A 13,835-nucleotide genomic window follows, 5' to 3' on the forward strand; every position below is an offset into this window, starting at 1 on the left:
GAAGTCTTTCAAATGAGGGAGGGGAGTGTGTGTTTTTGTGACAAAAATATACTCCATGCTCTGTACTCCATGCATTTTAAATAGTTGCAGTAAGTGTATGATTCTGTGCTGAGTTTTATTTGACTGCGATAATGATCAGTTCTACACTACACTCATTACTACTACCATACAGATTTTTGGGTTTAATAGTTTGCAGCAAGTTTATTTCCTGCAATCTGAAAAGCTCGTCCTCATTTCTATTAAAAAAAACCTCCTCCAGAGATTGTGCTATACAACTGGCTGTCCATCAGCTTGAGACACAAGCATTAGCACAGATGAAGGTTGCTTTTCATATTGTAGTCAAGTTCGTTAAGGCATCATTAAAGTCCCATTCTGCAGTGACATGCACAAATAAGAGCCTGTGAAACAGAAATGCCATTCACCCAGTCAAGATCTCCATTACGTACACTAATGAGGCAGAGAACAGGCACAAACCCAGTCTCATTCTCCCGGGGCCTTGCACTAAATGGAGACAATACAGAGGATGGTATTAGAACTATCCTTTTTTTAAAGGAAAACAGTGGAATATAATCCAGGTCTGCTGTGTTTTCACAGACTTCATTGTTATCGATCAAAATGCTGTTGTTTGCTTTTAGTTGTGTGCACCTAAAATGCCATACACATACAAATACAGTTGCTGGTGTGTGTCATGAATGCACAAAAGCTGCGTCTGAATTTCTGGTGCTTTCATCAAATTGTCAAGATTGTAATTGCTTAATTGTTTACAATACCATCAATCTTTTGGACTGAATATCATAGGAACATAAAATTGTTACTGTACAGAAGTCCATTCGGCCAGTTGTGCCTGTGCCCATTCAGCTTGTCTTACTCCCTTAACTTTTCCCCATATACCCCTGCAATTTTATTTCTCTGCATATAATATTCAATTTCCTTTTGAAAGCCTCAATTGTATTTGCCTCTGCCACATGTGGGATGTTCCAGATCTAAACCACTTGCTGTGTAAAAAAAAGTTTTCCTCATGTCACCTTTGCTTCTTCTGTTAATCACCTTAAATCAATGTCAGCTAGTTTTTGACCCTACTGTCAATGGGAACAGTTTCTCCCTATTTACTCAGTCCAGGCCTTTCATGATTTAAAACACTTCTATCAAATCCCTTCTCAATCTTCTTTTGTCTATTTATCTACATAACTGAAGTCACATCTCAGAAACCATTCTTTTAAATCTTTTCTGCCCCCTCTTCAATGCCAATAATCAAATTATTAATATTTTTAAAAATTAATCAATTTATTGTAGTAGTCATCACAGTGTGATAACTATTTCACACCAGCCCAGTGTGAGTACTAACTGTAGATATAAACTAAACTCTCTATAACCTTTAAAATCTAAACTCGGACGATGCTTACATAGTTACAACCTAAGTTTTGCTCTTGTTTTGTACAAAACATAAGAATATAAGAACATAAGAAATAGGAACAGGAGTAGGCCATCCAGCCCTTCGAGCCTGCCCCGCCATTCAATAAGATCATGGCTGATCTGTCGCTGCTCAGTTCCACTTTCCCGCCCTCTCCCCATAACCCTTAATCCCCTCTCCTATCAAAAACCCATCAACGCGCGTCTTAAAAATATTTAGCGAGGCAGCCTCCACCACTTCAACGGGCAGAGAATTCCAGAGATTCACCACCCTTTGAGTGAAGAAGTTCCTCCTCAACTCCGTTCTAAACCGCCCCCCTTTTATCTTGAGGCTGTGCCCCCTAGTCCTACTGTCTTTTTTGAGTGGGAAGAGTCTCTCCACCTCTATCCTATCCATCCCATTCATCATCTTATACGTCTCAATGAGATCTCCCCTCATTCTTCTAAACTCTAACGAGTACAAGCCCAGTTTATTCAGCCTCTCCTCATAGCTCAACCCCCTCAACTCCGGTATCAGCCTAGTAAACCTCCTCTGCACTCCCTCCAAGGCCAAAATATCTTTGCGCAGGTGCGGCGCCCAAAACTGCACACAGTACTCCAGCTGCGGCCCCACCAATGCCCTATACAGCTGCAGCAAGACCTCCCTACTTTTATATTCAATCCCCCTCGCTATGAAGGCCAGCATCCCATTCGCCTTCCTGACCACCTGCTGCACCTGCAAGCTGGGTTTTTGCGACTCATGCACAAGGACCCCGAGGTCCCTCTGCACCGTCGCCTGCTGCAGTTTTTCGCCCCGTAAGTAATAGTCCTTCCTACCATTCTTCCTACCAAAGTGGACCACCTCACACTTGCCAACATTAAATTCCATTTGCCATTTTCTGGCCCATTCGCCCAGCCTATCTAGATCCTTCTGTAGACTCTTCACACCCTCCGCACAATTTGCCGTTCCCCCAATCTTGGTGTCATCAGCAAATTTCGACACTCTACACTCGGTTCCCTCCTCCAGATCATCTATATAAATGGTAAAAAGCTGAGGCCCCAGCACCGACCCATGGGGCACTCCACTAGTCACCATCCGCCAATCCGAATAGCACCTGTTGACCCCCACTCTCTGCCTCCTATTTGACAACCAATCCTCTATCCACGCTAACACCCTACCCCCAACTCCATGTCCCTCGACCTTCTGCAATAACCTCTTGTGAGGTACTTTGTCAAACGCCTTCTGAAAATCTAGAAAGACCACATCCACCGGCTCTCCTCTATCCACCGCCCTAGACACATCCTCATAGAACTCCAGTAAATTTGTCAGACACGACTTCCCTTTAATGAAACTGTGCTGCGTCTGCTCTATCAAGCAATTCCCTTCAATGACAGATGAATCCTCCTTAATGACAGATTCTAACATTTTACCTACCACAGACGTTAAACTAACCGGCCTATAATTCCCCGCCTTTTGCCTGGCACCCTTCTTAAACAACGGCGTAACATTAGCCGTTTTCCAATCATCCGGCACTTCCCCAGAATCCAGCGACGTCTGGAAAATAACCACCAAGGCATCCACTATCACCTCCGCCATTTCTTTCAGAACCCTCGGATGCATTCCATCCGGTCCTGGGGACTTGTCCACAATCAGCCCCTCCAGTCTGTCGAGCACCGCCTCTCTAGTAACAGTAATGTCATTAAGACCCTCCAGTCCTACCACCTTTCCATCGCTAACACTCGGCAAATTATTCACGTCCTCCTCCGTGAAGACAGAAACAAAAAAGTTATTCAATACCTTAGCCATATCCCCATCCCCTACCACTAGGTCCCCTTTCTCATCCTCTAAAGGACCAACATTCACCCTAGCCAGCCTCTTCCTTTTTATATATTTATAAAAACTCTTGCTATCCTTTTTCATATTAAGCGCTAGCCCAGCTTCATAGTTTCTCCTACCCTTTTTTATCAACTTCTTTGTCAATCTTTGTTGACATTTAAGCCTCTCCCAATCCTCTTCTCGCCCACTACTCTTAGCTACTCTAAATTCCTCCGCTTTTAGTTTAACACTTTCCTTCACCTCCTTTGTTATCCATGGCTTATTACCTCTCCTCCTACTATCCTTTTTGACCATCGGAATAAATTTCCGCTGAGCACCAAGAAAGATCTCCTTAAAGATCCTCCACTGCTCCTCAACAGACCCTCCCTCCAACGCGCTCCCCCAGTCCACATTCGCCAATTCTTCTCTCATCCTACCGTATTCCCCTCTATTCAAACAAAGGACGCGTGTCCGGGAACCCACTTTCTCCTCCTCCATCTGCACCAGAAACTCCACCATACAATGATCACTCTCCCCAAGAGGATCCTTCACCACAAGGTCCCTAATTCTACCCGCCTCATTACATAGCACCAGATCCAAGATAGCTCGCTCCCTCGTCGGCTCCAACACACACTGTTCGAGGAAACTATCCCGGCAGCATTCCAAGAACTCTTCCTCGAGCCCCCCGCGTCCAACATGGGTCGACCAATCAATATGCAGATTGAAATCCCCCATAACTACGGCCGTCCCATTCCTGCACGCCGCACTTATTTGCGCGTTAACAGCCCACCCCACCTCCAGATCATTATTCGGGGGCCTATAGACGACACCCACCAGCGTCTTCCTCCCTTTGCTGTTCCTAATCTCCACCCACAACGATTCCACATGTGAAAAAAAAACAAAAAAAACCACTTGTGCACTCACTGACTTACATTGACCCAATGGGTGAAAACTTGTGCCCACGTTTGCCATTTGTGTGAATGCCGGCAGGGGCTCAAGATCCGGAGTCATAGTTCTTGCTGGTGAGAACGTGACTTTGGATCTTCCTGCCCCTCGCTGGTGATGTCATCAGGTTCACGTCCATCGTGGGTATGAATCTGCTTTGCACGCATTTCTATCTTATTCCCCCCATCCCTGCCAGATAGTCATGCAGTTCGCAACAGGTTCACACAGACGTGAACCTGTTGTGCGGATCTTCCCAGGGATGCAAAGGTAAATATAGCCCCTGGGGAAGAGGGACACCGCCTGGCAGTGTCCTGGCAATCCCCCTTGGCACAGGTTGGCTCTAGCAGATTGGCACCATGCCAAGTGGTGGGCCCCAATCGGAGCCTCATACATTTGGGGGGGGGTGGTTAATGCTGCTGTACTTATGGGATGAGAGCAGCCCCGTGAGGAGGAGGTACTAGATGCTGGTGAAGGCCTGGCCATAGTGGAGGGGGTGCCGGCTCTGACTGTGGTGGGGAAAGGGGCTGATAATCATGAGGGAGGGGGAAGGGGAGGGCAGGGGGAAGTCAGAGTAGTTTGCTGTGATCGGGGGTGCAGTGGGAAGGCCCCCCGAGGCCTCAGTGATGGGGTAAGAGGAAGTTTATTAGAGTTTTGATCAGGGTGTGCTTTAAACATGGCACCCCGATCTCGAAGCAGCTGTATTTTGCCAGTATTTTTAAGCCCCATTCACTTCTATGACGGTGTGAATCACACCTTCTTGATTTTGTTTGCAGAATGTGATAGAATCTGGAAAGAAACGCGCTGCTTTTCTCCAAGAAACAACAGTCTGCCACTTTTTGGTAAAATTTTGCCCAATTTTAAAATTTTTATCCTTTTGTTTAAATTATTTCATTTCCTTGCCATCCTCTCTTTGTAATCTCCCCAGGTCTATAATTCTCTGAGAATTCTGTATTCTTGTGCACCGCCATTCTCTTCATCCCATATTGTAGCCACATCCTCAGTATCAAAACTCTGGAATTCTCACTGTAGATAGCTCTGCCTCGCCACCTTCTGGTCTTCCTTTCGGACCCTTCTTAAATCCCCCACTTTGGCCAAACTTGTTATCCCTACTTTAGCTTGCTGATCATTTTTGTCTAATTATGCCTCTTTGGTATTCAGAACATTTTTCTGCATTGTAGTTGTTATATAAGGGGAAGTTGTTGCTCTTACCTCCCACCTTGGAGTAATTTTATTGGTGCACTGAAGCAGCTTGTGCCTATATGCACAATATGGTGATTTGCTGCAGTGCATCTTGTAGATGGTTCAGAGGCTGGAAATTCTGCAGCAAGTAAATCACCTCCTGATTCCCCAAAGTCTGTCCACTATCCAAAAATCACAAGTCAGAAGGGTGATAGAATATTCTTCACTTCCTGGATAAGTGAAGCTCCAATAACACACAAAAAGATTGACACCATGCAGGACAAAGAAACCCACTTCATCAGCACCCCAACCACCACCTTCAACATTCACTCCCTCCATCACCAATGCACACTGACAGCAGAGTGTACCATTTACAAGATGCACTGCAGCAACTCACCAAGGCTTCTTTGACAGCACTTTCCAAACCCATAACCTCGACTATCTATAGGGTCAAGGACAGTAGGTACATAGGAATACCACCACCTGCTAGTCCAATAGGAATCCAATTCTGAAGACTTAAAACACTAGCTCTGTTTCTCTCTCAAAAAATGTTGCTGGGACCTGGATTTTTCTAGTTCTTTATGTTTTTATTTCAGATCTCCAGCATCCACCATATTTTGTTCCTATAATACCTTTGACAAGATGGCATTACAGTTGAGAGAGCCTTGACACCAAGTGTTGCCATGTCCTTCAAACAAAAGGTTTTCATGCACAGTGACACAGTGGTTAACACTGCTGTCTCACAGCTTCAGGGACCCAGATTCAATTCCAGCCTGGGTGACCTTGTGGAGTTTGCATGTTCTCTCCGTTTCTACATGTGTTTCCTCTGATAATCCCAAGATGTGCACGTTGAGTGGACTGGCCATGCTATATTGTCCGTTAGTGTCCCAAGATGTGTAGGTGAAAGGATTAGCCAAGTGAAATGTATGGGGTTACAGGATAGGGCAGGGGAGAGAGCCTGGGTAAGTTACTTTGTCCAATAGTTGGTGCAGACCTGATGGGCTGAATGGCCTCTTCTACACTGTCGGGGTTCTATGACCTTGGCTGCATGTATACACTTCCACCAGAGGCCGAGAAATGTTCTCTATCTCTCCTTAGGCAGGGAGCATCACAACCAAATTGTCGCATCTTTGGCACTAGGCAGATCTTGACACAAGCAGAAGACAACTGCAGACCTTTTGATCTACACAGTTTAGCTACTGATTGGATAAGTTTGATAAACCCATTCAGCAAAATGTCTTTTTAACACAATGAAACCTTTATTGTGAATATTCTTTGAAGCCCACTAGATGCCATTCACAAGACAGAACGCAGAATAATTTCTCAGCCTTTCTTCCTAAAAATTAAGTCATTAATTGAATGAAAATGCAAATTTATTTGTAAAATTGAAACTCAGTCCCATTTACCAGTGTACACCGATTTGTTTTAAAGTGCACTACAGTGACAACAGAGAGGAAAGGAATGTTCCCACATTACAAAATAGCCAATTTATTGTATGTGTGTTACATATGCTATCCATTTAAGAGAATGGGACATGGGACACAAACTCCACCTTGGCTGGACCTATCTAAGCCAGGCTTGTGTTGATTGTGCTTGAGAATAGACAGGTTAATAGAGAGTTCTTAGTTGGTTTACTCCCACTTACCTTGTGGTCTTTTATTAGACCTCATAATTAATAATGTACTTGCCTTGTATGCAAGAATTCAGTTGTCCTTGTAAAAATATTGGCCATTAGCTCACAGCAAGGAGACACCTCTTTGTGGCAAGAATGCAATAATTTTATAAAATGGATTTTCATTTGGAAGATTTTAAAAGCACCATCCAGTCAGATGTAACAAACATCTCCAACTCCAGGATTCCTACTTCTGTAAGTGTCATTTAACACCAATGTGTAAATTGACCTATATTGTTCTGAGTTGCAATTTGGATGATACTGGAGGGCATATGGAACTGATGCCTACAGGAGTGGAGTAAAAAAATAAGCAAAGTTGGTGAATAAAATAAGTGATTCATCATCATGTTCTCCCCTACCAACTAATATTTTAAGTTTCAACATATCTGTGACAAAATACAACTTTCCACAATCTCAGTATAAAATGTAAGGAAAGAAATTGTTACATAAATGTTTTCTCCCCAGTGACAGTAAATTAATTATTACCATGGCATAAAGATATAAAATTAATTTATTTGTGGACTTTATTTGTTATCTGCTTCTGAGCAGGCTGGATTTTCTCTGTTATCAAAATGCAGTTTGGTCAATGTTTACAATTTCTTTTCAGTCTCTCTTTTTCTCTCTTTCCAAATCTAATTTTTCTTTCTCTTTGTTTCCTTTTCCTTGCCTGATTTGACTCTAATTCATCCCTCTTCTTTCTCAATCCTTAAATATGTGATCAAATAGATGCACAGTTTGTACCTAGATGTTCCAATGCCTTTGCTGTAACATTGTCGGCTCACACTTGCAAGATGTTACAATGCAAAATTATCTGTGGCTTAATAGTGCAGAGAAAATATATGAATAATTGTTAAAATCTCAATCGAGACCAGTAATTTTTTAAAACAAAACAGATTAAATTTAAATTCCTGGTTATTTACTCAGAAAAAGAAGCCACAAGATTTCATTTTTAATACATAAGAGTCAACAAAACAAACACTATCTAACCTAACATCTAGAATTAACATGAGTTAAGTATGAATTAAAGGCAAATTGTGGTTGAATATAAACTAAAAATTGACCTTAAGTGCCAGATATAACTAAGACAGATCCTAGGAATTGGCTCAACAGTCCATTCAGATTTTAGTGATCATATTCAACCACAAAGTAATTCAAATTCTATTTTCCTCACAAGGAATTTCAGCTCCTCTCCTTCTGATCCCCTGCCGACAGCAGTGCACAACCGCAGGCACAGTCTTTACCACAAATGGCACACAACTGCAGAACATGTTAAACTTAGTCTGGATGGCACAGATCCACTACTTTTATCTTCAAGGAACAGAAACAGTTACAGCAACTAATTCACTTCGCTTATTTTCAGTTTCTATATCTAGACTTTTCTTCCTGAGTCTTCTTCAGCTTGCCTGATTTGCACCAGTGGACTCAACAACTGCCTAGTTGGGATTTATCTGTGATCTTTTATATCTTTCAGCAAGGTTTAGTTTCAATTTCCTAACCACAGCCTGTTTTTGGTTTCCTGAAAAACTAGGAAGTTCAGTTTGGTTTCAAGGTTTGCCTTTTCTGCTTCCCTTTCCCAGTTTAATTTTAAGTTCAGCTCCCATTATGAGTAGGGTTTTCCTAAAAAAAATTTAGAAAATATAGATTCCGTCAAACAAGGACATGTCATGAGTTGCCCTGTCCCAACAAGATCTGGCCCATTATGTTATACTCCCTATTTCATTCATGGCAAAGCATTCTGTGGTTCTTACATCCCTGTGAGAGAAAGATTTTTCTAATGATAATTTTCAGCTTATACACATTTGTTACCGATTAGAAAAAACTCTTTCATCTTGTACTCAAAACCTTGAATAATTTCAGAAACATCTGTTAAATATTGGATAATTCCACAAGCCAGGCCAAAAGTGGTTGAACGATGATACAGTGTCATTTGTGGGCTAAAAAAACAGGAGTGGAATATATTTACGAGCTACTTGGTACTCACCAGAACAATCTGGAAAAGAATGGGCACAACTTGGCTTTCTTCGATTAATCTGGAAAAGAAAATTATTAGCATCACGATAGCTACAACACAACACACTTGTTTTCATCTTCATTAAAAGCTGCAATATTATTCTTACTACCGGCACTTAAATGAATGGTTCATGTGAGTGGGCGTGCTGCCAAGATCGATAGGTTAGTGATCCACAACACTGACCCCTGACTAATGCAGTTCGTAATTGAGCTTCCATATACCGAATAAATGTGAGTAATGTCACAGTTTATTGGGAATGACTCACTGCCTGTCTTATTGATCAAAGCTAAGAACTAAAAAACACTTGAATACTTTGCAAGGGATGGAAGCAAACAATATCAGAATGAATAAAAGGTCATACATTGTAAATAACATTAAAAAAATCTACATGCTAGACTTTTGCAGCCATTTTACAAAAAAAGGTGTAAAATGGAAAACTAACAAGAGACTGGCAACAAGCTTCATTTACTGACTTCTCATCTCAAAAACACATTTTTTATTGCTGTTTGTGAGGCCTTGCTGTGCTGATACTGCTTATAGGGTCAAAATAATTCTACTGGCTCCAAAATTCTTTAGAATGTCCAGAATTTGTAAAAGGTGATGCATGATTGCAAGTACTTTCTTTTCTCAACCATCTTCAGCCAAAAGTGCTAAGTGGATGATCCATCTCAGTTTCCTTCTGAGGTCCCCAACATCAGAGACACCAATCTTCTGCAAATCGACTCATCACATGTATCAAATGAAGAAATGGTAGAAGCACTGGATACAGTAAAGGCGATGGGCTCTGGGAACATTCCGGCAATAATACCGAACACTTGTGCTCCACAACTCCTAGCCAAGCTGTTTCTGTACTGCCGCAATTCTGGCTTCTACCTGGCAATATGGAAAATTGCCCAGATATGTTCTGTCCACAAAAAGCAGAACAAATCCAAGCTGGGCAATCACTGTCTCATCAGTCTACTCAGAGCTGAGCTCGAGATGAGGTGAGAATGACTACCCTTGACATCAAGGCTGGCTTTGACCGAATGTGAATGTGGCATCAAGGGGTAAAACTGGAGTCAATGGGAATCAGGGGAGAAATTCTCCAAAAGTTGGAGTCATACCTAGTACAAAGGGAGGTACAAAGAACAACCCAGCACGGGAAACAGGCCCTTCGGCCCAACGAGCCTGTGCCGCCGCATCACCCTACACCTATTCTACCCTGCATGTCTACGAATGGAACCCCTAACTTAGCCAGATTCAGGGGAGAATAGTGTCAATTTGGTAAAACCAATCAGCCTAAGAGCACATCTTTGGGGTGTGGTAGGAAACCGGAGCACCCGGAGGAAACCCACGCAACCATAGGGAGAATGCGCAAACTCCCACAGACACAGGCCCAAATCCATGTATCTGCACAGCTAGCAGTGCTAGTCACCGAGCTGTTGCGGCGCCCGTCTACCGGTCCAGGATCAAGCACACACACCGACACGAAGTACTAGGCCACTCCCGGAACTTCCAAGAGCAGCCCACGCACGACCCACCGTGTGCATGCCCCTCGTTTGACATGTGTGCATGTGGTTGTTGGCAACCAATGATCTCAGTCCCAGGGCATCACTGCCAAAGTTCCTCAGTGCAGTATCCAAAGCCTAACCATCTTCAGCTGCTTCATCAATGACCTTTCCTCCGTCATAAGGTCAGAAGTGGTGATATTACAAAATTCAGCATCACTTGCTGAACATGGACATGGACTATTTCAGTTTCGGAACAGTAACTGAAATAGTCCATGTTCAGCAAGATCTGGACAACATTCAGACTTGAACTGATAAAATATTTGCATCACCCAAGTGCCAGGCAATGACTCTCCAACCAGACAGAATTTAACCACTGCCCCTTGACATTCAATAGCACCATCACTGAATCCCACCTCCACCTCCCCATCTCCATCAACATCCTGGGGGTCACCATTGACCAGAAACTGAACTGAATCATACTGCGGCTACAAAAGCAGGTGAGCGACTGGGAATTCTGCACAAGTAATTCACCTTTCAACTCTCTGGCACCATCCACAAGGCACAAGTCAGAATGAGATGGAATTTTCCACATTTGCCTGGATGAATGCATTCCAATAACACTCAAAAAACTCAACATCATTCAGGATAAAGCAGCCTGCTTAGTGGGAACCCCATCCATCACCTTCAACATTCACTTCCTCAGTATATGCAATCTACAAGGTGCACTGCAGCGATTCACCAAGGATCTATCATTAGCTCCTTCTACCACAAAGAAGGACGAGGAAAGATGATGCATGGCAATACCACTACCAATAAGCTTCCCTCCAAGCTACATACCATCTTGACTTGCAACTATAATACCTTTCCTTTACTGTCGCTGGGTCAAAATCCTGGAACTCCCTTAAAAGAGCACATGGACTGCAGCATTTCAAAAAAGTGGCTCACCAGCAACTTCTTGAAGGCAATAAGAGATGAGCAATAAATACGGGCCTAGTCAGATCTTGCCAAGGAATAAAATAAAATGTGGGATTTTGAAAGGTCTAATTCTCCAAGCACTCTTTGTAACCTGCAAAATGTGACATTGAAAAAGGGAGGAAACAAAATAACAAATAACAAAAAAAAACCTTGGTTTTTTTTTAGTGAGTTGATTTTTCCCTTCCTTTCTAGAAGGCGGGTCATTGACCATGATCCATTTTTCCCTTCAAAGTAAAGTTAAAGTATATTTATTTGTCACAAGTAAGGCTTATTTGAACACTGCAATGAAGATATTGTGAAATTCCCCTGTTCGCCACACTCCGGCGCCAGTTCGGATCAATGCACCTAACCAACACGTCTTTCAGAATGTGGGAGGAAACTGAAGCACCCAGAGGAAACCCACACAAACATGGGGAGAATGTGCAAACTCCACACAGTGACCCAAGCCAGGAATCAAACCTGGGTCCCTGGCACTGTGAAGCAGCAGCAGCACAACCACTGTGCTACCTTGCTACCCACGATTACCTGGCCAGTTTACATGTGTTAATGCCAACAGTGAATGGTGACTTGTGGATTTTGAGCTGCGCTTATAGAATGTTCAACGAGAATGGGAACCTCAGCAAGCTCCCACCATCAGCAATGCATTAACAACTAATCTGCTTTTGTGATGTAGGTTGAGGGATAAACATTTAGCAAGACACTGGGTGAACTTCCCTGCTCTTGTTCGAACAGGATCATGGAATCTTTTACAGTATTCAATGTGGACAAGGCTTAATTTTTAACTCAGCACAGACCAGGTGTCAAGTAACTGATCATTTTTATTATAAAATAACATCTTTATTTCAAAATAAGTATAAAATTATTTGTAAAATTGCTTGAAGAAAAATTGATTGTTATGGAACACAATATCAATGAAAGGAAGGTATCATTTCACAACAATAACCCGTGCTGTAGATCTTAGATGTGGTTCAGTTTTGAACCTGGACCAGATGCATGATCCTTTCAAATACCTAAAATACAAAATTAATTTGATACATGAAATGGCGCTCATTGTAGGGTCTAAAGTTCTCCAAGACATATCTCTCATGATAAGCTTCAGGTTACAAGGTACCTTATCTTTAGAAACAGACTGGTTTAGCAGAAGCCAGGTGTAAACTTATTTCAGCATTTTTTTCTCCATGGGCAGCAGTCATAGGAGCTCATTGTCAAATTAAAAGATTCCTGTTTTAAAGTGCACTCTGCTTACTTAATTCCCATATTTTATTTTGCATTTCCATTTATTTATTGACTTGAGTTCAACCAAGAAATGTATTTCTAGAAATAAGGTTTCATTTCAGCTTTCTGTATTTCATTCTGTCTAAATCTTTATTTTGACCAATTTTCTTAAGCTATTACTTGATTTTATCTTTTACATTGCATAGAATGATTGGTCACTTTGGGGGACTCTCAACTGTATGGAGGGGGTTCTTGCAATGTGAGCACAGGAGCGGCTGTGTTTTGAGAGGTCTGGCAACATTCATCTTTTAATCCTTTCTTTTATCTAGATGAATGACCTTCAATGAGTTCATTCTGATAATATATAATCTGTGCCATGCTTATGAGTGGTCCAGGTTAACTGTTCTGAATGCGGGGAGTTAAATTAAAGAAATTCTTGTTTGTGTGCTGTGGTCACAGCTCACTTGGGTCGGGCCTGGGTCACGATGGCGGCATTGCTGGTAAGTAGATGGTGCTGTCAGCATCAAGATGAAGACTGCTTTTCTGAGTGAAAATGTGGAAGATGTATTTTGCTCCCTGGCACAGATTAGAAGCACTCACCATGATGAACTGCAAGATATCCTGCAAAAAATGAATGGTGCGGAAATGATAATCCTTTCAATTGAGGGGGAGAGGCTTCCTTGGTGAAGGCTAACCTTCAATCCTTGGAAATCCTGCCGCATGGTATGTCGAACATCCTGTTTAAGTCCAGGAGACATGACTGAACAAGGATTGTTCCAGGAAGAGGAAGACCTGCTGTGAGATTCCTGGGTGACTTTGAGAAAATTAGTTGCCATGCTTTCACAGTCTCGATTTTAGGCCTGACCATCTTGAGTCCTGGATATACCTCAATGATCTGCTCATGTTTACGGTTTTTTCTAGCTCTGTGGACGACTGATAATCCTGCAGTTCATCGTTAATCCAGAACTTTGTTGCCTTGTGTTTTTCTCCTGATTATGTGATGTCTGTTATCCAGCTAAGGGTATGTGCTGAGCACAGAGAAATGAGAGTTTTTTCTTTTCCCTTGTCTCTTATCTTGTAAATTTGGGATCACTTTCTCATGGCTCTTCCACCGGTGTGCTCCTGCGATGGGAGTGGTGTTGT

At 42.4% G+C, this 13,835-nt stretch overlaps 1 protein-coding gene across 3 annotated transcripts in view; it reads right to left on the minus strand.

Annotated features, from left to right (window-relative positions):
* The window catches only part of ulk4 (unc-51 like kinase 4), a 390,892-nt gene that overhangs the window by 135,926 nt on the left and 241,131 nt on the right, over positions 1-13,835 (minus strand). For all 3 annotated transcript variants that reach the window (XM_080201895.1, XM_080201896.1, XM_080201897.1), the window contains exon 31: positions 8,983-9,031. In XM_080201895.1, coding sequence (XP_080058021.1) covers positions 8,983-9,031 — 49 coding nt within the window. The remainder of the gene's footprint in view (positions 1-8,982; positions 9,032-13,835) is intronic.

This window comes from Carcharhinus amblyrhynchos, chromosome 2 (genome assembly GCF_965287045.1).
Source record: "Carcharhinus amblyrhynchos chromosome 2, sCarAmb.v2.hapA, whole genome shotgun sequence".
NCBI classification, from domain to species: Eukaryota; Metazoa; Chordata; class Chondrichthyes; order Carcharhiniformes; family Carcharhinidae; genus Carcharhinus; species Carcharhinus amblyrhynchos.